This window comes from Canis aureus, chromosome 3 (assembly GCF_053574225.1).
Source record: "Canis aureus isolate CA01 chromosome 3, VMU_Caureus_v.1.0, whole genome shotgun sequence".
NCBI classification, from domain to species: domain Eukaryota; kingdom Metazoa; phylum Chordata; class Mammalia; order Carnivora; family Canidae; genus Canis; species Canis aureus.
In genome coordinates, this window is record NC_135613.1 from 44,848,826 (window position 1) to 44,872,616 (window position 23,791).

At 41.4% G+C, this 23,791-nt stretch overlaps 1 protein-coding gene and 1 long non-coding RNA gene across 6 annotated transcripts in view; one reads left to right on the top strand and one right to left on the bottom strand.

The window, feature by feature from the left end:
* Positions 1–23,791, top strand: part of PDE4B (phosphodiesterase 4B) — a 548,107-nt gene that overhangs the window by 421,683 nt on the left and 102,633 nt on the right. For all 5 annotated transcript variants that reach the window (XM_077892166.1, XM_077892167.1, XM_077892170.1 and 2 more), the window contains 3 exons: positions 3,991–4,185; positions 13,843–13,879; positions 14,001–14,071. In XM_077892166.1, the coding sequence (XP_077748292.1) occupies positions 3,991–4,185; positions 13,843–13,879; positions 14,001–14,071 (303 nt within the window). The remainder of the gene's footprint in view (positions 1–3,990; positions 4,186–13,842; positions 13,880–14,000; positions 14,072–23,791) is intronic.
* LOC144310753 (uncharacterized) lies at positions 9,930–23,622 on the bottom strand. Its single transcript, XR_013376429.1, has 3 exons — positions 23,335–23,622; positions 10,698–10,832; positions 9,930–10,232 (listed from the first exon to the last, which is right to left on the bottom strand). It is a non-coding gene; the product is annotated as an uncharacterized LOC144310753 (long non-coding RNA).

The window sequence follows — 23,791 nt, forward strand, 5'->3', positions numbered from 1 at the left end:
ACAGAAGTGAGTAGTAATATCAGGTCCCTTCTCTCTGGGAAACAGGAATCTAGTGGGAAATCAGCAAAATAGAGAACAAAGAGTGGAGAGGTACAAAGGGCCGTGATCAAGTGCTTCAGTAAAGGAGCAGAGACAGTGGTGAGAAAGGCATTGCCATTTCGGGGAGCACCACTTCTTACCCACAGATTACCCGCTACCACCACTGCCTCAGAGAGGCCGAGAATCCTAGCTACAAAGCAGGAGAGAGTCGTTAAAATATTCTGTCTTCGACAACAACGAGCAATTGATTCAGCCCAGGGTGATGGACCAAGGCAGGGAGCAGGAGGCAGCATCATGGGGTGGGGGGAGTGGGGGGGCAGCATGCAGAATCCAGGACGGGAGAGAGCAGTTCTGGGACTTTCTCTGAACCTAGAAAAAAAGCATTACTGTTTCCCTCCATGTGCTGGATGTGCACGAGCCCTTCCAGGGAAGTACAGTGAAATATTCAGAAACTCATGAGTGACATCCCGCCTTAATCTATCTGAAAGTTATGAGTGACCTCATCTAAATATTACAGTAGCTATAAGCTCAAAGATATCAACTATGATATTATTTAAGACCGTAAATGCGATGCCAACAGTAAGGAAAGTGCTTAAGAAATTATGATACAGCTTCTGGGTGAACCATTAAGTGCCAGGGCGTGGAAAATGATAATTCCAGAAACTGCAGTACATGAAAATACTGGTACAAAAAATCATGATACGAGCCTCCAGGAAAACTTATTCAGAGGGAAACATACTAAATTGCTAATAAAAGTGGTATTTTTTCTCTGTTGTCTGTGCTTTAGATGATATATAAAACTGTTATACTGATGACTGTTATAATGATTTTTTTTTTATTATTACAAAGAAGTCTAAAGGTGAAATGTGTGTCCTGAAGGCAGGCGCAAAAAATTACCCTACGTAATTCCTCCTAAATAAATTATCCCCATTTGTGTGTCTGTTTCTGATATTTCAGATTCCCTTTTCTCCCTAATTGTGTTTCAGTTTGTGTGGTCTATTCATTTTGCTCGTTAGGTCTGTCCCCGGTCTTCCCCTAGCCCACAGCCCTCCTCCCACCCAGGGTCTGCGGGATGTATTGTGATGTCTGCCCGTGAATGTTGCTGTGACTGGGGCTGGTGTCTGGTTGGTGATTCATGTTTGTTTCTGAGTTGTACATCTGTGTTGGTTGCTTTGAAACAGTGCCCCAGGGGATATGAAAGGCCCTTTGTTTCACCAAGACTGCTTCTTTGCACTAGAATTCTTCCCTGGATTCTTCTGAATTCCAGCAAGCTCCTCTATGAGTTTAGAATTTAGGCACGGTAAAGGGTAAGGAAACCAAACCAAACCAAACAAAAACAAACGAGAACAGCATGGAAAGAGATTTGGTGTCTGGGTCTAGTCCCTGCTTACCTGTCAGGACCAAACTTCTTATATATTAACCCTGGGGCAGAAAGCCTTTGACATCCGTGTTAAGGGTAATGCCTGGTGAACTTAAAGTTTCGCCCCCTAGGAATGCCTCAAGCAGAAAATAGGGCAGAATGAGGCCTGGTGGAAACCCTCCCTGGTGGAATAAGTTCTAAGACTTTAGTAGGCATACCCACTTGATGGGTGTCTAATATTTTAGCACAGGCACACGCATTCATAATGTTTAATGACTGCCACCACATGGGCACTGACCAATTAAATGGACACAGGTGATAGTGCTGAAGCTAGAGACCCCTGCTGTTCCAGACACCAACCCTGTAGTTACTGGGTCACCGGGGAGACTGGCAAATTCTGGAGGGCCTGGGGCAGCGGCTGGCTGCCAACTGTTACCAAAGTATTTCAGTGTTTTAATATCCATCAAGGCTGAACAGATACATCCTAAAAGAATAACAGGAGTACACATGAAACTTCAAAGCCCGTGCCCACTCTTAAGCTATATGTAGTGTCATGTTCACCTTTTGAGAACTACCCTCTTTGTCCTGAAGAAGAGTTCAGAACCAGTGTCAGGACCTACCAGTTCTACAGGGTCTGGGTGACACAAAGGAGTCCTTATCCACAAAGGAGCTCTTTATTTTGCTCAACAACTGGTATAGATCTCACCCAAGGAAAGTTTGCAAGTCAGCTTTCATTATATTTTCACTCTCTGCAATGTAGTTGGCTTACAACATAGCTCTACCTCTAGGCAGGCAAAGAAACAAGCCGGTATATGTGAGTGATTGCCCACCTGCCTGCTTGCTTGTAGTCTTTGAAAGGCAGCCCCATCCCAGACCATTAGCCTGCTGTGAAAATCCATGCACTGGTGCCTAGAAAGTCCAAATACATATTGGATTGTTATGGCTCTTTCTTGTCCTTTTAACCAGAGATTCTCACCCGCTGCTTCTTATCAGACACCTGGTGTTTGTAGGTTGGCTAAAAGCAGCTTCTCAGAATAGTCTCTGGGGAAGCATGATAACCCTGCATTGTGTTATTTCTTATTTCCTGTTTCAAAGAAACCTACAGCTTCAGGGTAATTTGCTGCTTCTGTCTTCATTCAAGATAACAGTCAAGGCTGCACGTAATCTTACTGACTCTCTACATACCGAACGCAAATTTTGTTTGAATTCAAAAGAAAAATTGCCCTCAACTAGCCGGCAAGTCATGCTGATAGGCTGTGATTAGAGAAGGCTGGGATTGTAGAGAAATGAATTGGAGGACTTGCGTCTTTCAGTACTCACCCTACAAGGTACCTCAAGGTACCCTTGAGCAAGTATTTAAAATCTCTCTAAGCCTTCATTTTCCTCAAATGTAGAGTGTGGACATACTGTATACTTCATCAGGTTGTTTTAAGGTAGGTGGAATAACAGATTAGAAAGCAATTTGTAAACTAAAGAAATATAAGCAAAATTCACCCCAAGAGAGCAAGTTGTAAGAACTAGTGAAAGAAATGACCATGAGTGTAGAAATAAGTGATGGCAGCTGGATGAGTATGAAGGAAGCCCACTATTGTGGTCCTAGCTTAGAAGAGAGAACATTCCCTTGTTCATACTTTCTTCAGTACCTTTCTGCAGAGCTTTAGCTGGAGACCAGTGAGTGGTCTAGAGAAATGGTGGGCAAGAGGGTTACTGGCAGTTTAAAGCAAAGGGAGGTAGTGCACACGGGCAAATGCATAGAGGATGATGGAGAGCAGGGGAAGGACACAGTGCCTAACAAGCTACCAGGATAGGGAGAGAGGACAAGAGACTAAATCTCCACTGCTCTCATCAGTGTTCATAGATCAAACCTTGTTCGACTAATCTGGGCTTGAGGGTACCTTCCTAGGGTGAGCAGACTAACTAGAAATCCTAAAGTCTCTCCTATGCTGGAGCCAGTGGCTAGAACCCTACGATAAAGTTCTGCAGCCCTGGAGGGTAATTTGGCATCACCAGATTAATTAAACCATTTTCTGCGATTAAACTTGCATATGAATATTAAGTCTCAGACTGGGCCTCCCACCTAATCAGCCAGTGAATGTTTTCAGGATAGCACTCTGTTCCTGAAACATTGCGAAATATGCATATTGTATCTTTAATGAGACCGTGATGTTTATTTATGGCAGGAAGAAGTCTCCCAGCTCTGAAGACTCATTTAAGTGATAGTTTAGTGTCTGACACCTAGAGCTGTGTTAGATGCAGTCTCTGGAGTTGCTTATTATCACCAAATTATTTTATGGTTGGCTCTTATTCTGAATTTGTCAAATGTTCTTGCCGCTGAAAGGTCATGGGGCTTTGCTCCAGGGTTCAAGTCCTGCCTCCACTATTTACTAATGACTGGACTTCTGCGGGACTGTTTCCTTCATACAAAATGAGAGTAATAGTGATTGCAACTCAAAGTTGTTTAGAAGATTAAAATTTTGCATAAAGTGCAGACGTTTTATGCAAAATGCCTGGCACACTTTGGTTCTCTATGAATGTACATCGAATGTCCTCCTCCATGATTATGTGACCAGAATTTTTTGCTTTCTCTTAAGCTTTGATGTGGAAAATGGCCCTTCTCCAGGTCGGAGCCCGCTGGACCCCCAGGCCAGCTCTTCCTCTGGGTTGGTGCTCCATGCCACCTTTCCTGGGCACAGCCAGCGTAGAGAGTCCTTTCTCTACAGATCAGACAGCGACTATGACCTGTCACCAAAGGCAATGTCAAGAAACTCTTCACTTCCAAGCGAGCAGTAAGTACGAGCCCTGTGTGGCTTCCAGTCTCACACTTATCTCATCTTTAACCTGTCACAGCACAACAACAACTGTTCCCTCTTTAACCGTGGGAAGGAGAGAGGAGAAAAATGAACATGGGCAGAGGTGACAATGATGATCTTTAAGACATTAGTACTCACTAGCATGAGAAATATGTAGCTGAGGTCTCCAAAGGTATTCAAAATCTCAGGCACAGTGTACAGTTTTCCTCTGTTATTGATACTTTAAAAAAAAAAAAAACTGTCATTCGGCTTCATTTCCTGAACTGTTGAATCATTTATGGGTTGAGAACCTTGACACTTTTTGCAAATAATACTTGAATTTTCCACAGTATATGCAGTTTGCATGAGGCTATGGTGAAAAAGAAAAACAGCAGTTGGGGACATGCCTCCTTTCTCAGTGGTCTTTGGTGACATTTAATAGCCATCATCCAGCCGTCTGCATCCCTTTTCTGGAACCTTAACCCAATGCCCACTTGCTGCTGGGTTCCTTGGTGAGACACAACACTCCACCACCCTATTAAACACAGCTGATGTTTTTGTTTTGCTGCTATTAATTGTAGATCTCTAATTCTTAAAGAACAATGACAAGGTTGTATTACTCGTTTATTAAATTTCTGAAACTAAATAAAGCTGGATGCTGGAATTCATGCCTTAAGAGGTTTCTGGGCACATGTACAATTGTTTTTAACATCATATGTTATAAAGATATTGGTAGCTCCCTAAAATCTCTGGCCTGGAAATTTTCACTGGGCTCTCTTCTGCTGTTGGAAAAGAAGCAAAAAAGGGTCACCTTCTTATGAAAGGGGCAGGAGACATTTTAAAGCTACCAGTAAGAAAGGATTCTCAGGGCATTTCTGCCAACAAATTCCAATAGAAGCACCCTTGGCCTAAAATGTCTCAATTGTTGGGTAGGCCAAAATTCATTTATTCATTCATTTGGCAGATACGTCCCAAATCTCTCCAATGTGCCATGCAGTATGTTAGGCTCTGGGAATAAAAGATTAACAAAACAGTGGAAAAATCACAGATGGGTTAAAAACAGATATTCTCAGAAAGGTTGCATGCTCTCAGGGAGGTTACAGTTAATAAGAAAGATAAAAAGAACACCCACATAACTCTACTACGGAGTGGAAGGAAATATTTAATGAGTGCTTATCTCAAGGCCAGTGGTACCAATATGGCTTATTTTTTTTAATCTTCATGACAGTCCTGTCAGGTAGGTACCACTATTATCTTCACTGTATAGATAATGAAAGCAAGCCTTTGAGAGACTGGAGAAAACTGCCCTCATTCCGTGACTCTATGACTGTATGCCATGCTGTATCCCACAATGTAGCTAAGACCACATTCAAATTTTTTTATTCTATTTGCCTATATTCTTTAAACTGCAGAGTAGAATCTCTACCACCAGATAGAAGACAGATGAGTGCAGAGTCAAGGTGCCTGAGGCAGGAGGAGAGGTAATCCCTTTGCTGCAGATCATGCCGAGCCAAGAATGTTTCTGACCAAGGTTTGCATGGGGGCTTGGCTGAGTATACCTGGAATTTCCTCTTTTACCAAGAGAAACACCTCTCTAGACATCGTAGGTAGAAAGCAGAGGAAACCGGGTGAGCTGAAAGTAATTATAGTTCCATTCACATAGTGTCTGACAGGTAAAAGATTAGCTTTGGAAGGCAGCTCACAGTACCCCACACTCTTGCCAAATAGCGTGATGAATCTCAGGGTCATTCTGAGGCTTCCCAGAAGGTTCTGACCAAACTTCAGATTAAATTCTGATAATTTTTTAAGAACCAAAGGTTATGAAAATTTTGAACTCAAGGAGACCTTAAAGATTACAGTCCAACTCAGTCTACAGCTGTAAAAAAAGAGACCTAATTCTAAGTGACTCTGCATGTGGTGTCTCTAATATTCATGGTTTACCCTCTTCAATTTTGTCAACCAGCAAAATTTTCCCCCTAACTTAGAACCTACTGTAAATTTAGGCAAGTTATAATTGTATGTGTAAGTTATCTAGTATCATTCTCACTGTTTTGTTTTTGTTTTTCGAGAAAAGGACTTCTTAAAATTAAAAGAAAAAATGTAGAAAGGACACACTTTCATAATAAAGAATAGCCTTTCCTGAGAAAACACAGTGGGCAATATAAGATCACCCTTTCAAAGATATTGATAATAGAATCTATTAAAATCTTTGAATGAATAAAAATGGCGTATTTTTTTACTTTGCAAATGTTTCAACGTTAGAGGTAAACTTTTACATATTTGTCGGTTTAGGAATTTCTATTTCTCAATACAAAAAGAAGAGGAGCTTGAATGATATCCAGATTTTTCTGGTATTTCCTTTTATCAGGACTGTGTTGGAAAATCCAGTTTCACATCAGTAGCTTGAGCTAAACTGAAGTAATGCTCTCAAAGATATTTCACCTGATTATTACTCTTCAGAGTGAATTGAAATGAATAGAAGAAGAGCAACCCACAATCCTCTCCATGCTTTTCCTGTCTTCTTCCCATGGGAGCCAAGGAAAAGAAGGATAGGTCTAGAGTCTTGATGGAAAGGTCATTGGGTGGGGGTTATGGGATGCTCCCAGCTCAGAAGCTCCTCGTATTCAGCATGGTACCATCATGGATTTATGTAGAAGGTGGAAAACTTGCATAATAACTCTGTATTAAACCCTAGAGGTGGGATCCCTGGGTGGCTCAGCGGTTTGGTGCCTGCCTTTGGCCGGGGGCGCGATCCTGGAGTCCCGGGTTCGAGTCCCACGTCGGGCTCCCGGCATGGAGCCTGCTTCTCCCTCCTCCTGTGTCTCTGCCTCTTTCTCTCTCTCTCAGTGTCTATCATAAATAAAAATAAATAAATAAATCTTTAAAAAAAAAAAAACCCTAGAGGTTACCAGGTATTTACCCCAATGACAGATGTAGTGAAATGATGGGACACCTGCACCCCGATGTTCATAGCAGCAATGTCCACAATAGCCAAACTGTGAAAGGAGCCATGATGTTCTTCAACAGATGAGGGATAACGATGTGGTCTATATATACAATGGAAAATTACTCAGCCATCAGAAAGGATGAATAGCTACCATTTACTTTAACATGGATGGAACTGGAGGGTATTATGCTGAGTGAAGTAAGTCAATCGGAGAAAGATAATTATCATATGGTTTCATTTATATACGGAATATAAGAAATAGTGAAAGGACGGAAACTGAATGGTAAAAAATTAAAGAAGAAGACAAACTATGAGAGACTCCTAACTCTGGGAAACAAAAGATTGTTGAAAGGGAGGGGGGTGGGGAGATGGGGTAAATGGGAGATGGGTATTAAGGGGGGCACATGATGAGATGAGCACTGGATGTTATACTATATGTTGGCAAATTGAATTTAAATAAAATATTTCTTAAAACCCAGTAGTAGGGATCCCTGGGTGGCACAGCGGTTTAGTGCCTGCCTTTGGCCCAGGGCGTGATCCTGGGGACGCGGGATCGAATCCCACGTCAGGCTCCCAGTGCATGGAGCCTGCTTCTCCCTCTGCCTATGTCTCTGCCTCTCTCTCTCTCTCTCTCTCTCTCTGTGACTATCATAAATAAAAATAAATAAATAAATAAATAAAAAGCCCAGTAGTAGGGAAAACACTAGCTTTTCCACATTTCTCATCTGAACACTTTCAGAAGAGTAAAGGGAAACATCAGCAGGGAGAGTGAGTGAGAAAATATTAAGATTAAAAATGGGAATGGAAAATTAAAAGTGGCTTTAACTTTTAGCAACCAAAGAAAGATTGAAATAAGGCTTTTTATTAAAGAAAACAAGATCATCACTGGGTCCCATGAGGAAATTTCAGATGCTTTCCTAGATGTGGCAATACTCTGCTGATTTCTCTTTTGTTCCTCTGTTATAGTCATCTCTAACGTAATGCCTATGTACACCGAGGTACAGATTTCCCAATGGGAACATCAAGTACTGGAAACTGGTGAGACCAGTTACGTTGTTCAAAACTGTGGCAGGAACTACCCTGAACAGGATGGAGTTTTGACAGTCCACAAATCCACAGGGAAGGAAGATCCGCATTTCCTTCATTTGGTCACCCCATTTGCAAAGCCTAATGTAGGCAAAGAGCATTTTAAAGTCATTTGTGTGAGAGCTAAATGGTCTCTAGAGAGAGCATTCAAGGGAAAAAAGCATTAATAACTGCTCACTTAAATGTAAGACCAGTTTATTGATGGACTACCAAAAAAGTACCCCGTGGTGCTTAAGACTTCAGTTAGACCTATAGCCATCACACTTACTAGCATCCTGATGTTGGCATTGAATCTCTTTTACAGTGCTAAATTACCTGTAAATAAAAGTGCACATAAAATAAAAGTGCATTTCCTATGTGCTAGGTACTATTTAAAGTACTTTACATACGTTAACTCATTTAATTCCCATTACTTTACTTGAGTTGGTACTATAATTTTCTTGTGTTAAAGATGAAGACAATTAATGCTTAAGGAAGTTAAGTAACATGCCTAATAAACGGGGAACCAAGGCTTCACTCTAAATCATATGGATATTTAGTATATATACAGACTCAAAATGAGGATGAAAAATAAAAATATTGATATTAATCTCTGCTCTGCCTACTTTCCCAGCTGTTATGAGGATCATATTCATTCTTTTTTTATAACAAAAACTTTTAAATTTAGGCACTCTGCAAGCAAAGAAAACATTTTCTGTGTCTTCATGAGGGTTGAAAGTTTAATAAGTCTATAGGGAGTTTTAATATCTTCGAATTAGGGGAATTATAGAAAGGTATTCGGGGGACTTTGAAAGGTCTGGCCAGGCAGGTGAGTAACCCACTTTGAATAGTTAGGGCTAAGATATAAGAGTTAGCCAGGTGGAGGATTATGCAGGAAGAAGGGCCATGTGCTAACTACTCTCTAGTTGTCAGGAGCATTATGAAGAAGCACAACTCAGTGCAACTGAGGCAGAGAATGTGAGCAGATGAGGAAGTGGTGAGAAGCAAGGCTGGAAAAGTAAACAGAAACCTCATCACCAGGTGCCTGTCCTAAGGAGTTGGTCTCTGTACTGAAGGGAATTAGTGGGGAGCTACTAAAGGCTTTTTATTTTTTAAGATTTTACTTATTTATTTATTTACTTACTTACTTATTTATTTATCAGAGAAAGAGAGCATGCATAAGCATGGGCAGCAGCAGAGGGAGAGGGAGAAGCAGGTTCCCCACTGAGCAAGGAGCCGGATGTAGCACTCCATCCCTGAATCCCGGGATCATGACCTGAGCCAAAGGCAGATGCTTAACTGACTGAGCCACCCAGGCGCCATGCTACTAAAGGCTTTTAAGCAGGAAAATACATAATCCAATGAATATTTTTGAAAGATAGCTCTGATTACATTCAAGAGTGGTTTGGATGGTGGACAAGCCTAAAGACTAGTGTCCAAGAGCCAAATGGAGGACTGCTTCGGTAATCCACATAATAGAGGGTAGGGATCTACATTAGAGGAGATCCAGTGGGCAATTAATAAATATTTGCAAGTTAGCATAAGCAGGGGTTGGTGGTTGTATGGGGGGAGGTTTCAGGCTTGACCAACAAGATAGGTGGTTGCGCCATATTTTAGGGTCAAGAACATTCTCTTGTCACATGAAATAATGTATGTGAAAATGCTTTATAAACTGTAAAGTACAACATTAGTTCTTTTGACTGCAAGAGGGGAGGATATGACTCTCCCAACAGAGTTCTCACCAGTAGGGAAGATAGACATGCAATTTTAAAATTATAATAATAATGATACCTACTACTAACAAGAATAACTATGACTAAATGAATAAATGCTTATATGTGCCAAGCATTGTTGTAAGAGTTGTACATGTACAACTAACTTAATTCTTACAACACACCACATTACAGATAAAGAAATTGAGGCCTAGAGAGGTTGCCTGATGTCTAATAGCTAGTAATTGTGTAATCCAGAAACAAACCAGTGCTGTCTGGCTTCAAAATCTGTGTTCTTGACCACCGTAGTATATGTCTATCTGTAGGACAGAGTAAAATCAGCGTTACAAGTAGAATTCTATGTGTAGGTATGAAACAGAGAAAGACAAAATTAATGGAATCCAGAGGGCATACCAAAGGAAGTAGCATTTTTACTTTCTAGAAAACCTTTTCACTGTTTAGTGCAGACCTGCACTCGTTTGAAGACCTATAGTTGTCGTCAGCAATTATTCTACAAAGTTGTAATGTGCTGGTTTTGTCACTAGATGTTGCTCATGCCATGGTTCTGAACATCTGGCATTGCCCTCCCTAGCCATTTGGGAAACAAAGAAGTACATCAGTTTTCATAATTAATCATAATTAATTTTATTATTTCCGTGCCATTTTATTGTAATTATTAATATATCAAATTATGATTAAACATTTTAGAATAGTTTAATAAATAATCTGGCTGTGCTCAGATAGGAATTTTGTTTTGTTTTTTTCCTATGCTTGCTATAAATTACCTGCAAATTGTCTGATCCATTCCCCTAGCAGCTATTATATGATGTACAGCATGAGCTTTTGCCTTTCAAATCCTTTAAAGGAACCAGCGCTGGGGACCTGCAAGTCCATCTCTTGTTTCTGATTTTTCTGCTTTCCTTTAAAAAAAAAAAAAAAGATTATATTTATTTGTTCACACACAGAGAGAGGCAGAGACATAGACAGGAGAAACAGGCTCCTTGCAGGGAGCACGATGTGGGACTCAATTCCAGGACCCAGGATCATGTACTAAGCCAAAGGCAGAAGCTTAACCACTGAGCTACCCAGGTGTCCCTGAAATTTCTGCTTTCCTAAACTTCAAAAGTTCCATGATGATAAAGTCATGCTGACATGGTGCCCCCTTAGTCTTTTCTTCCCTTAAATCATTGCTTTGTGCCTTTTTGGTAACTCCTCGTTCATGCAACAATTCATCAGCTTTAGGTGCTACATGTGTATGAGATTTGCTTACATGGTTAGCTTTTATTGGGTATTTAGACTCCCAAAATCTAGGAGCCTTAGATAATCTACTTAACTCTTAGCTTCATTACCTTAGATCCCCAACTCATCCTGAGGCCCTTATGAACAATGTGAACTTCCTAGCAGAAATCAGAACAAATAGCAAGATATTTCACCCATGTAAAGTTCATCTCAAGAAAATGGCTTGGTAAAGGGCAGTTCTTGGTATAGTTCACCACCCTGCCTTTATCACAACTGCTTCTCTCAGCACCTTCTTCTGTCTCCTTTGGCTTTTCTCCAAGAACCCTGAGGCTTCTCTCTTTCTCTATATTTCCCCACCTCCAGAAGCCAGTCCCTGCCATTGCTTTAACTTTACCCCCTCTGAAATGTGTAGCTCCAGTTCCCATATTTCCGTCTTCCTGCTTGATGTCTCCACTGGGATATCAATGAGGATCTTAAAATTCAGCTTGTGGGAAAGTGACATGTCTCCCGCCCAATTTCTCCTTACTTTCTTATTTCTGCTTATGACTTCACTATTTTCCCTCTCACCTATCTTTTAAACTGGACTAGTATTTCTTTATGACCCCTTAGCCAATTAAATGCTGAGTCTTTGGCAAGACTTAGGGTCTCTTCAAACTGTCTTTTCCTCTTTCTTCCTCTGCTTCACCAATTTCTTCTTGTCTGAATGACTGCATTATCCCTCTAACCATTCTTCCTGACTCTGTCCTCTCTCTGATCTGTCTCTTGGTGTCTGCAGCATTTTCCTTTCTAACGCACTTTTCCATTTGTCTACCTCACTAAGAACCTTCACTAACTCCCTTCTCCCTTCTGAGTTATGTACCACCTCTATGACATGGTCTATACCACCCGTAAGATGGGTGTGAAGGACCCTCTAATCATATCCTCTAAAAATGTCTCTAGGTAGTGTGTTCAAATCTGCCCAAATAGCCATCAGGCATCTCAGTGAGCATGCTCAGTACTTTCCCATTTCATGCCTTTGTTCTTGCCATTTCTCATTGGTGGCATGCTTTTTAAAGCCTGCCCTTCAAAGTTCATCTCAAAACCACTCATTCAATCAAGCCTGCCCTACTTCCTCTAATTTGTAATTATTACCTCTCCTGTACAACCCATTAAGTTTTCCCATTAGGTGTTTGTATTTCTCATTCTATATCTATTGCGGTCTTTTCTGTATCCCCTACTGTGTTTTAACGGCGGGTAGGACAGGGGCGAGGGGAGGGTGGTATCATGGACTCTGTATAATTCAATATGCCAACTATGTAGGGTCATCATAACATAGGTAATTTAATGGCTAAAAACACAGATTTTGGCTACAAAACAGTCTTAGCTCTTCCACTTATGATGTGCTGGTTAAGCAGTAGCTTACCTTCTCTAAGCCTTGATACCATCTTTAAATGGGAATATTACGAGTAACCTGCCTTAAGCCTTCTTACAAGAGTTAAATGAGATATTGCACATAAAGTGCTTAGAGCAGGGTCTGACGTATGGTAATCATGCAAAGAATGCTCTCGTCAGTATTCTCTTTGTAGTCATTGTACACAGTAGATGCACAAGAACTTGACTGGAATGAATTGAAGGGGGACTTCTAGCTAAAGATGAAGGTAGAAAGCAAAGTATTATATTAAATAAGACCCCAGAGAGGTGCGTCCATATTAGAGAAGAGGCCCACTTGGGCATATGAGTTGTTGAGCTCTGCATCTCAACATCAAATGTAATGCCTGATACTGAGGCAGGTGCTGCATAATCATTGGTTGTGCTCACATAATAAGGTGTCATATTTATATGGCAATGAGGACAGAGAAGATCAGACAGTAAAAGAAGGTCGTTGTCAGTCAACTTCTGTGCAGCTGTTTCGATTCACAAATAATAAATTGGCCTGATTTTGTGTCTGCAACTAACAACAATGTGACTTCTAATGACTTTATGAAGAGCTTGCCAAATATGGGCTTAAGTAGATTTATCAAAGCATGTGCCAGAGAGAGAGTGCATTTCTGAAAACATGCTTTTGACTCTTCCTAAGTACAGATTTACGTAACACTAGTTATATCATCATCAGATCTTTGGGACAAAATGAACAACAGTGATATGGTTAATAGTAGGCTCAGTCTATACACTCCCATCTTGAAAGCTTCTCCTTGGGTACTTTAAGAAAAAAAGTTATATTAAAAACAAAAAAAGTAATGGGATTCCCAGACAGAAATCTGTGTTTAAATGGCATTAAGGCTGTGGTTCAAATCAACAAAAGCCAGGAAATCCAAAGTTAACCTTTATCCAGACTGTTATGCCATTTTTTCCAACTCTGTGTGTGCCTGTGAGCAGCCTTCCCTTTGAATTTCCTGGCTCTTGGCAACCAAGTCGCTTTGAATTACAGTACTCTGGGTCTGCTATTTAATGGGAATGTACCCTGAGGATATACGCTTACTTGCAAGTGCTTTTCTGTGTCACTGTAAGCCCAGGAGCCATGAACCTGGTATTTTTCTCTTTCGAGTTCTTAGGGTTTCCATTTATGCCTAGATCAGTCCTGCCATATATCCAGGTAGAAAGACTTGTGTAACATTTGTGTTGCTAACACTGATAAAGTTTAATATTACAACTTTTATGTCATAGTTATAATTCAAATTCGTTTCTAAATGTTTGTTTCTCTCTCTTCACCAGACATGGCGATGACTTGATTGTCACACCTTTTGCCCAGGTATGTATCATGCTGGCCCTGGCTTGCTCTCCCTCTGCCCCAGGTGCAGTTTCTCTGTGGCCTCTGAACTTGCCCACTGGTCTCCCTTTGTTCCTAACCATCCTGATAATTGTCCTTCTAGGTCCTTGCCAGCTTGCGAAGTGTGAGAAACAACTTTACTGTACTGACAAACCTTCATGGAGCATCCAACAAGTAAGCATGAACTTTTTGTGGAGTTATGAATCCCTTCCATAAAGACAAAAACATTGAGCAACATTAAAAAGAAGAAGAAGAAAAAAAAACTATTGCATGGAAATTTGCCCTCCAAACTAAGTTAGGACAAACTGAATGTGAAAATAGGATGGAGCACCATAGTATTTTAGAACTGGTAAGATGTTAGAAATTAGTCTGGATCTTATTAATCTTTGCACCCTTGACACTTAGTAGACAATAAGAGTTCAACAAATGGAAGCTCAAGATGAGGATTTTTGTTGACATTTGCTTGTACTACTTTACAAAGTGTGAATACTTATCAGTAACAGCCATAAATTCTACTAAAATTCTTTGGGAATAGCTATTAATGAATTCAGAGATTCAAATGCAAGATTAAAGGTAGCAAAAAGTTCAAGTCCAAGTTGCCTTTTTTGGATACTACATAAACAGGCTCATGCAATTTAATGAATAAAAGTGGGATTATCTTCTGCTCTGCCCCAAATAACTATATAACCCTGGTCATTTCGCTAACGTTGCCGAACCTTGGTCTCCTCATCTTTATAATGTAAGGTTTGAACTCCAAGTTCCCGCATAACTTTCTCCTCCAAAATCATTTCAATCTGTGAGTCTAAGTGCTATGCATTCACTATCCAGCATTTTAAAAGATCATCACAGGGCTCAGAAGGTCCAAGAATCAATGATTGTGGAATGGCACCCAAGGCACTTCATGATCCAGTTCAAATTAGTTTGATTGATAGTTGACTGGGTTTATATTTGATGCAGTATACATGAAAGCTAGAAACTTGCCCGGCCTCTTTTGTAATGATACTCCCTGTTTGTTCATTTATTAAATGATTCACCCAGAAGTATTTATTTAGTACATACTATTTATCCGTGCATATATGTATGTTTTTGAAAAATATTTATTGAGCACCACCTTTCACCAGGAACTGGTAATATAAGAGTGCCCCAAAACAGACAAGTTTTCTGCCCTTTCAAGTCTTGCATTCAAATAGGAAGTGCCAGAGCATATGGTGGTGAATAATCAGACCAGGTCTCTAGCCACATGGGATCACATTCTAACAACTGTGGTCTGGTTGTTCCCTGCATGTTCTATTTTCCATCCTAATTATGAACTTACTGTTCTCTCTTCCTAAAATGTCTCTTTCCACCTGCCAGTGATTGTCTGGCTAAATCCTACTTGCTTTTATAGCTCATCTCTAGTATCACCTTCACCAGAATGCTTTGCCTGACCCCACCAAGCTTGGCTGACTGCCCCTCCATGGCCCCCAAGCACTCATCCAAACTTCTCACACCATTTAGGGGTCTCTGCCCATCACTAGCTTCAGTGTCCTTTGAGGTCCCTTTAGAATTACATTTACTTTTCCTACATCCAAGATGTAGCAAAATGCCTGACACATAGTATACAATCTGTAAATATTCACCACACATATAAATTTTTGAATAAGTAATCATTAGAGAAAGACCACCAATTATTTGGACAATTATTATGTCAGAAGAGATTTCTTCCCTTTCCCCATCTTTTTTTTTTTTCTTTTCTTTCTTTCTTCCCTTTTTTTTTTTTTACAGACAAGGGCCTCTGGGGCCATACTGTTGGTTTTATTTATTTTTTTTTTTAATTTTTATTTATTTATGATAGTCACCAAGAGAGAGGGAGAGAGGCAGAGACTCAGGCAGAGGGAGAAGCAGGCTCCATGCACCAGGAGCCCGACGTGGGATTCGATCCTGGGTCTCCAGGATCGCGCCCTGGGCCAAAGGCAGGCGCCAAACCGCTGCGCCACCCAGGGATCCCCATACTGTTGGTTTTATAACCCAGTCCTACCACTTGACAACTATGTGATGTGGGCACAACTTCTCTACTTCCCAATCTATAAAATAGGGTTGCTCTGAGGATGAAATGAATTGATATTTATAGAGCATTTATAACAACATATAGCACATTGTAGGTGCTCCATAATTGTGAGATATTATAACTGATAGTTAACATTTCTCTTGCTGAATCCAGACAGTGTAACACTTTGGAATTTTCACATTCATTATCTCAGTTATAAGCACCATAAATGCTAGTTATGACAGGTGTTGTTGCCCCCACTGTGTGGACAAGGAGACAAAGCCTGGGGAGATTAAATGACTTGCACAAGAACGCAGCACTTCTGATGAAGAGCAGAGTCAGACCTCAAGCATAATAACTTGACTCTCATGGCAGTGTACTTTGTAAGGAATAAGAGTTGTTCTCTTCCCATGTAGGGGAAAACAGAGCTCTTTCTGTGTTTTTCTTCCCTGTGAGTCTCCTTGATGAACAGAAAACACTTCATTTCTGACTCTCTGGTCACCAAATGTGTGGAAGTCCCCTACCCTGCAATAAGAAGCAAGTCTTGGACACCAGCTGTGCATCGTACAATTTAACTCAGTTCAGACACTATCTACCTGTAGACCCCATCGGGTCCTAGCTTACAGGATCAGTCCCACAGGACTGCCTCCCACTTGGATGTCAGTCACTGCTCAGGCTGGCACCTGTGCTTCTCACCTACTGTCTACGGAGTGCAGTTTCCCACGGGCCCTTCCTCAGGTTCAACTAATTTGCCAGAGTAGCTTGTAGAACTAAGGGAAACACCTACTTAGCTTTACCAGTTGACTAAAGGACAAGACAAAGGCACACATGCACTGCCAGATGAAGAAGCTACCTAGAGTGAGGTCTGGGAGGGTCCTGAACACAGGAGCATCAGTCTGCATGGACTTGGGGGGCATCACCCTCCCAGGGTGGAAATATTCACCTGCCTGGGAGGTCTCTGAACTGCATGCTATTGGGATTTTATGGATACTTCATCATATAGACATGATCAATTATTAACTCTGTTTTTAGCCCCTCTTCCCTCTCTGGAGGATGAAAGGTGGGGTTGAAAATTCCAAACCCTTAATTGTTGCTTGGTCCTTCTGGTGTCCAACCCCTCCAAGGAGCCTACCCAGAGTTGCCTCATTAGAACAAAAGATGCTCCTAGTGTTCTTATCACTTAGGAAGTTACAAGAATTTTAGAAACTCTGTGCCAGGAATTGAGGGCAGAGACCAATATATTCTATTTCTATCACCTCACATCTTTGCTTTCACTACACTCATTAAGTCTTTTTGGGCTTGGGGGAGAAACCTCCCAGGGATTTTTAAAAGAGAGTCATTTAGAAAGAACTTATGGAATAGATGAAGGTCAGAGAGCCAAAAGGCAGAGACATGAACTAAGAGAGTGTTTTCAGGAATTAAAATATTAGGAGTGGGGCACCTGGGTGGCTCAGTCAGTTAAGCATCTGACTCTTGATTTTGGCTCAGGTCATGATCTCAAGGCCTTGAGATAGAGCTCTGCACTGGGCTCTTCCCTGAGGGCAGAGCCTGCTTGAGATTCTCTCTTTCTCCTTCTGCCCCTCCCCTCTACTCTCTCTCAAATAATGTTAAAATATTAGGAGTAAAGCCCTGGACTGAGAGATGATGGAGGTCAGAACTCGGGAGGAAAGATTAATAAGGATACATTTCGAAGGCTTCTTTAGCTTAGCAGGACTCAAGTTTACCACACTGCTCCAGGGCAAAGGGTTATAAGGGATGTTTTTAGTTATTGAGTGTTAACCAGCAACTTGAATATTCTTTTTCTGTAACTATGAGGGCATTCAGCCTAACTGTGCTGGTTAATCGGCTATGCCAGCTGAAGCTGCTTTCTTGAGAATCAAGTCTCTCCACAGCCTTCAGGGTTTTGAGACACATAAACCTTCAAGAACTAGAGTACCCTAAGACCACGATTGTCACATACAGAGCTGACCCCAGAGCCCATTCTCACAATGTGGCTGAGGACCACCCTCCAAATTATGGCCCTTTGCATCACCTTTGGTCCAAACCAAACCACACTCATCAAACAGAATAGATCTCCAGCAGTAGGATAGTTGTATCTGATGATCTGTCTCAAATCTAGCCCCATGTTTGTATAGTGTTAATCCTCTTATTGATTCCAAGTATTTTCTTGAAACCAAGACCACCTAACAAAAGTTCAAAGCAGGGCACACATACCACTAGAACTTCACCAGGAGTGGAGATTGCCTATCTAGCTTGGGCTGAGAACTGAATGATGGGCTTTAGCTACAAGTGAAGCAGCATAGTGGGTGCAGATTGGAAAACTGAGGGTTAATTTAATGCATCCCATCCTATTCCTAGATAGTCAATATCCTCAAAGAAATAAAGAACACTGAGGACAAGAATACCTGCCAGAAATGGGTCCACTATACCGAGACCATTTCCCACATATTCATTTGTCATAACAACTGAAACTGTAAGATTCATGGAACTCACAAGTTGCTTTCTGGGATATTTGACTTGGGTTCCAGGGTGACACTTCTTGCTTTAAATGTAACATTTAAGCAATAATTCTGTCCTTGGAATGGTTTTCTTGAGACATCTGGATAGTGTGGTTTACTATATGAAAAGGAACTCCCACATAGAACTCTACTTCTCATAAGTCAAGATTTCCTTTATCTTTTGGCTCTTTGCTCTGCATAAAAATAGTTCATTGTCTGCCTGAGCTTTACCACCCAAGGGGTGAAAATCTCAGTTTCTGTTGAGGTGATTTCCTTGCTCTTCCATGAAATGTTTCATTGAGAGATGCTTGATTGGGCCTGTATTTCTTGGCTTCAAATTAAAACCTATTATTTCTTCAGTCCCAGGAGTTAATTTTGAAAATATGGCCTTCATTTAGAGCTGTTAATTCAGATAAACATCCCTAAAGCATTTACTGGCTTCAACTGATGGAGAAATCACTTATGAGTGAGAATGCCCACCATTCTTCAGTCTGATAACCAGGGAGTAGAGCAGCTGGGAACAAAGAGGTGTCCTCCATCATTCAACTGTGCATCTGGCATTGCAGAAATCACTAGTGGCTATCAGGAAATCATGTGACATCTCTGTATCAACATTCTTCCAGGGCATGATTTAATCAACGTGTATGTACTCTTTAAGAAAGAATTAATAACCACTTAACTTTGTTTTCAATGTATATCTTTCATTGCTTTATGTCCTTTGGCATGGTATTTAAATTAGTGGAGAATAATAAAATCTCTAGCATTCAGAGGGGAAAGAACCCAGCCAAATTTCCTCAGAGTAAGTGAGGAAATATACATAAAAGTCCTCACACAGGAGATGGCACATTGTAAATTAGCAGTAAACGTTAGTTGCCGCCTGCTTTCCCCAAGTGAGGAAGAAACCGAGAGGTTCAGTGAGTTGCCGAGGGCTATACAGTTGGAAGGTGCCAGAGCCAAGATTAGGATTCCTGTCTTCTTATTCATGGTCCAGTCCTTTCTCTACTGTGCTCTTCAGGGCTGTAAAATATTAACTGCTGTGGCCAAATTATCTTCCCTATTAATACCACATCTTTAATCCAGGCATATAACTTCTTATGATTCTTCTATAAGTTAAGGACCACTGGAAACTGGGCAACCAATGACATTTTCTTCTGGCACTCATGACAGGTTCTAATTGGCACTCTCATGCCCTGCAAGCAATAATACAGCTTTCAGAAGTCATTTATTCATTTAATATGTGTTGAGCCTCTTCTCTGCACTACGTCTTGGGAATAAGTGGGAAACCAAGTAAATATGGTTCCTGCTTTTGCAAAGCTTACACACATAGATGCTTATCTGAATTAACAACTCTAAACAAGAGCCTTATTTTCAGAATTCACTCCGAGGACAAAGGAATTTATGTAGCTTGTGTCATTTTCAAGAAGTCATTGGGAGAATTGGATGCTGCAAGTAGCCAAACTGTTAAGAAAGCAGAGATTCCCAAACATTTAGGGTCCCCTAGCTCAGTGTCTCCTTGCACAAGAGCTTTTTTTTGGAACTCAGCAAGAGAGGTAAAATAAAATTATTAACAATGTGTTATTAATCTCATGAATATATATTGAATGCCTCTATTGTAGCAAATGTTTTGCCGGTTCCAAGTTTACAAAGATGAAAGAGACCCAGTCTTTGCTTAAATTTCTCACAGGTGAGTTGAGGAGACAGACAAGAAAATAGGAACTGCAAGACAGTCTGAGCAATGTGAGGATGGTGCAAAAGCAGCAAACCACAAGTAGCAAAGCCAGTGACTACTCACAGTGGGGAAGGCTAAGGAAGTGATGGCTGAAGGGATTCCATGTGCAGGGGAAGGAGTCTGCCACTTACAAAGAAGGAAAAGAGCAAGCAGAGCAAAACATTTGCAAAAGCCCAGTAATATGAGTACATGCTGTGTTTGTGGGAATAGTGAGAAGTATGCAGAACCAAGACTGTAGAGGAAAAGGAAACCAGATAAAACATTCATGTAGTATTTGGCTTCTCAAAGGATTGTCACATCAACAGTTCATTCAATAAACAGTTCACCAACATTTATGGAGTGTCCACTCTTTGTGAGGCAGGTTGGTATCTATCTACAGAAGATATACCGAAAGGAGTCAACACTGGATCCCCCCACCAATGGGATCATGGATTAGGTGGGGATAATATGTGCACATATGAGTTGTAACAGGAGGAAATAACCCTAAAGGTACAAAGCACCATGGGATATTAGAAGAGGGGTCAATTTTAGCTAACATGATGACATCCTTGGCAGAAGATGGCATTTGACCTTTGAAGGTGGGATTCCGACACCAATGCCAATGTGGACTTTTCCCCTACACATCCAAGCAGTTTTCCCTTAACACCAGCTGAATGCCCTACAACTCAACTCAGTTCTGATGCTCTATCTGCCTGTGCTTCTGATCCACCGACTATAGATCAGAAGTTCCCATGGCCCCCCTTCTTGGGTTTTGTTAATTTGCTAGAGTGGCTCACAGTACTCAGAGAAATATTTTACTTACAAGAATACTGGTTTATTATAAGAGGATATAATTCAGTAATGGCCAAATGGAAGAGGTGCAATCTCCTCGCATTCACCATCCTGGAAACACACCAAGCCCAGTCCTTCAGGGTTTTTAGAGGGGCTTCGTTACATAGTCATGATGAATTAAATCACTGGCCACCAGTGGTTACTGAACTTAATCTTCAGCTCCTCTCATCTCCCCAGAGGAGGGGCTGAAAGTGCCAACCCTCTAATCAGGTGGTTGATTCCCCCGTGATCAGCCCCCATCCTTAGGTCACTCAGAAGCTTTCCATAAATCTCATTAACATAACAAAAGACTCTTTTTATAGCTCTTTTAACACTTACATCTTATAGCACTTTTTATAGCAAATTCCAAGAGTTTTGGGAACTCTGTGGTAGGAATGAAGACAAAGATCAAATATATATTTCTTATTATAAATCACAACATCACGGAAGGGAAGGTGATATTTACACGTGTGGAGAGCTTCCCTTTCAGAGGAATAGCCTGAGCAATGTCAGGAAAGGGACAGCACATGTTCAAGGAAGAATAAGCGATCCTTCCTTCCTTCCTTCTTTTTTTTATTCATTAACCCTTCACTGAGTGCACGGCATATGAAAGACCATCCTGGGTTCCAGGGATCCAGTAGTCAACAAGTTGTTCCGGGCCTGCATACATTTTATATTTAAACTAAGGAGTTCCGTATTGAACACTCATTAGTGCCTATTTTAATCACAGTTTCAAAGTGCTACTAAGGAGAAGTATGAGGTACAGGAGATCAAACAGCCAGCCAGTGGTTTGAGATGAAATGTCAGGAATTCTACTAGATAAGCTGGGAAAAGCATGTTGAGGCCAAAGAGCAGAGGACTTTGAATGTTAAGCTAAGGAGTTTGGAATTTAATCTCTTACTTTTCCTGAAAAACAGCCCTCAGTATGACTGCAGGTGTTATCAGCAGATGGAATAGTGGAAAGAGAATGCACTTTGGATTCAGAAGGTCTTAGCTTTGAATCTCAACCATGCCAGTTATAAACCATGTGTGCTTCAGCATATTTCTTAAGCTCTTAACCTCTGCTTCAGTCTCCTTCTGCTTGAAATGAGATGATTATATTCCCAGTGGAAGCTAAGAAGTACCTAGCATGATGTTTAGCAGGAAAAAAGTAATTTTTGGATGACAAGAAAATGTCATGCCATAGACGGTTTAAAAGTATTGTGTTTAGGGGATCCCGGGGTGGCTCAGCGGTTTGGCGCCTGCCTTTGGCCCAGGGCGCGATCCTGGAGTCCCGTGATCGAGTCCCGCGTCGGGCTCCCGGCATGGAGCCTGCTTCTCCCTCTGCCTGTGTCTCTGCCTCTCTCTCTCTCTCTCTCTCTCTCTCTCTGTCTATCATGAATAAATAAATTTTTTTTTAAAGTACTGTGTTTAGATGACCTAGCTGGTACATGTTTGGTAAATATGAACCCTGTCCATCAGACCCTGCAGCTGTCAGGCATGTTACCTAGAAACTAGGTTCCCCTAATGGATCACAGATGGATTTGGTGCACTTACAAACCTAGGAACTGGTGACCATACCAGTAGGGAGACCCTTTCTTAAGATCCTTGCAGGCCATTCTCGGTCATTTAGAATCTGGCTTCCTTCCCAAACTTGGTTGTGGATCAGAACTCACAGATTTATGTTAAGGATACAGATTCCCAGGCCCTATCCAAGATACACTGAAATAGTCTCTCCAGGGATGGAGAAGGGAATCATACTTTTAATAGCTCTGCAAGTGAGTAGGACACTCATCCATACTTGAGAACCACTGACTGGCCTAGAGTCCCACTCTCGTGCTTGTTGCTAATATCCTATTGCTCTTTAGTGGGGCAGAAAGTCCTCTATTCTAGTGGTTCTGAAAATGGGCTCCCCAGATCAGCAGTATCAGTACCACCAAGGCACTTCTAGACATGCAGAGTCTCAGGCTCACTCCAGGCCAGTTCAGTCAAACACCCTGGGGATTGACTAGTCTACCAGTGAATCTTAGTAAAGCGTTCTAGGTGATTCTGATGACGCTAAAATTTGAGGACCACTGCTCTATACTATTTGGGGGAAGTTCTCCTGTCATGTGATGGGCAGAGAAGTTCCACAAAGCATGAAAAGGTTAGTGAGACCAGCAAAATTGGGGGGTGGGAGCGGGTTTGGGGGATAGAGAAGAGAAAAAAGAAAAACAAAAAACAAAAGGAGGAGCCCAGTATTTGTGAAGCCTGGGTTTGTTTGCTTGTGTCATTAGACTCTTGACATCAGCAGGCTTGTTACAATGTAGAATAATGCCCAATTCCTCTGTGAAAAGACCACTCCAGAGGTTAAGGAAGCTGGAATGCTATTCCCATGTGACTTTTGGCAACTGACTTCATCTCTCTGGGTCTCAGTTTCCGGAAGTGCAAAAGGGAGACCTGGACTGATTGGTCTCTAAGGGCAATTCTGGCACAACATTCTAGCAGCGCTGCCAAAGGAATGGAGATCCACTCTGACATTTGGTGTTATTCCTGAGCAAGCGTATTGTCTGAGGACCTCCTGTAGCAGTGACACCTGAAACAGAGGGGCTGGTTAGGGACCTGGAGTAAACGACTTCCTTCCTGGAGAGCCGGAGCATCCAGGAGGCTGTGCATAGGGAAATTCCAGGCCATCTGGATATGAGAGCATTGCAGTCATCTACCAGTGTTATGGGAGACCGCCTTCTGGAGAGAGCATTATGTCATTTGATAGCTCATTATGACCTGGAAAACTCCTCAGTGATCATGGAGGTGGGGGGTGGAGAGGGGAGCAAGAGATGTGGAGGTGATGTTCATACACAGACTCGGGCCTT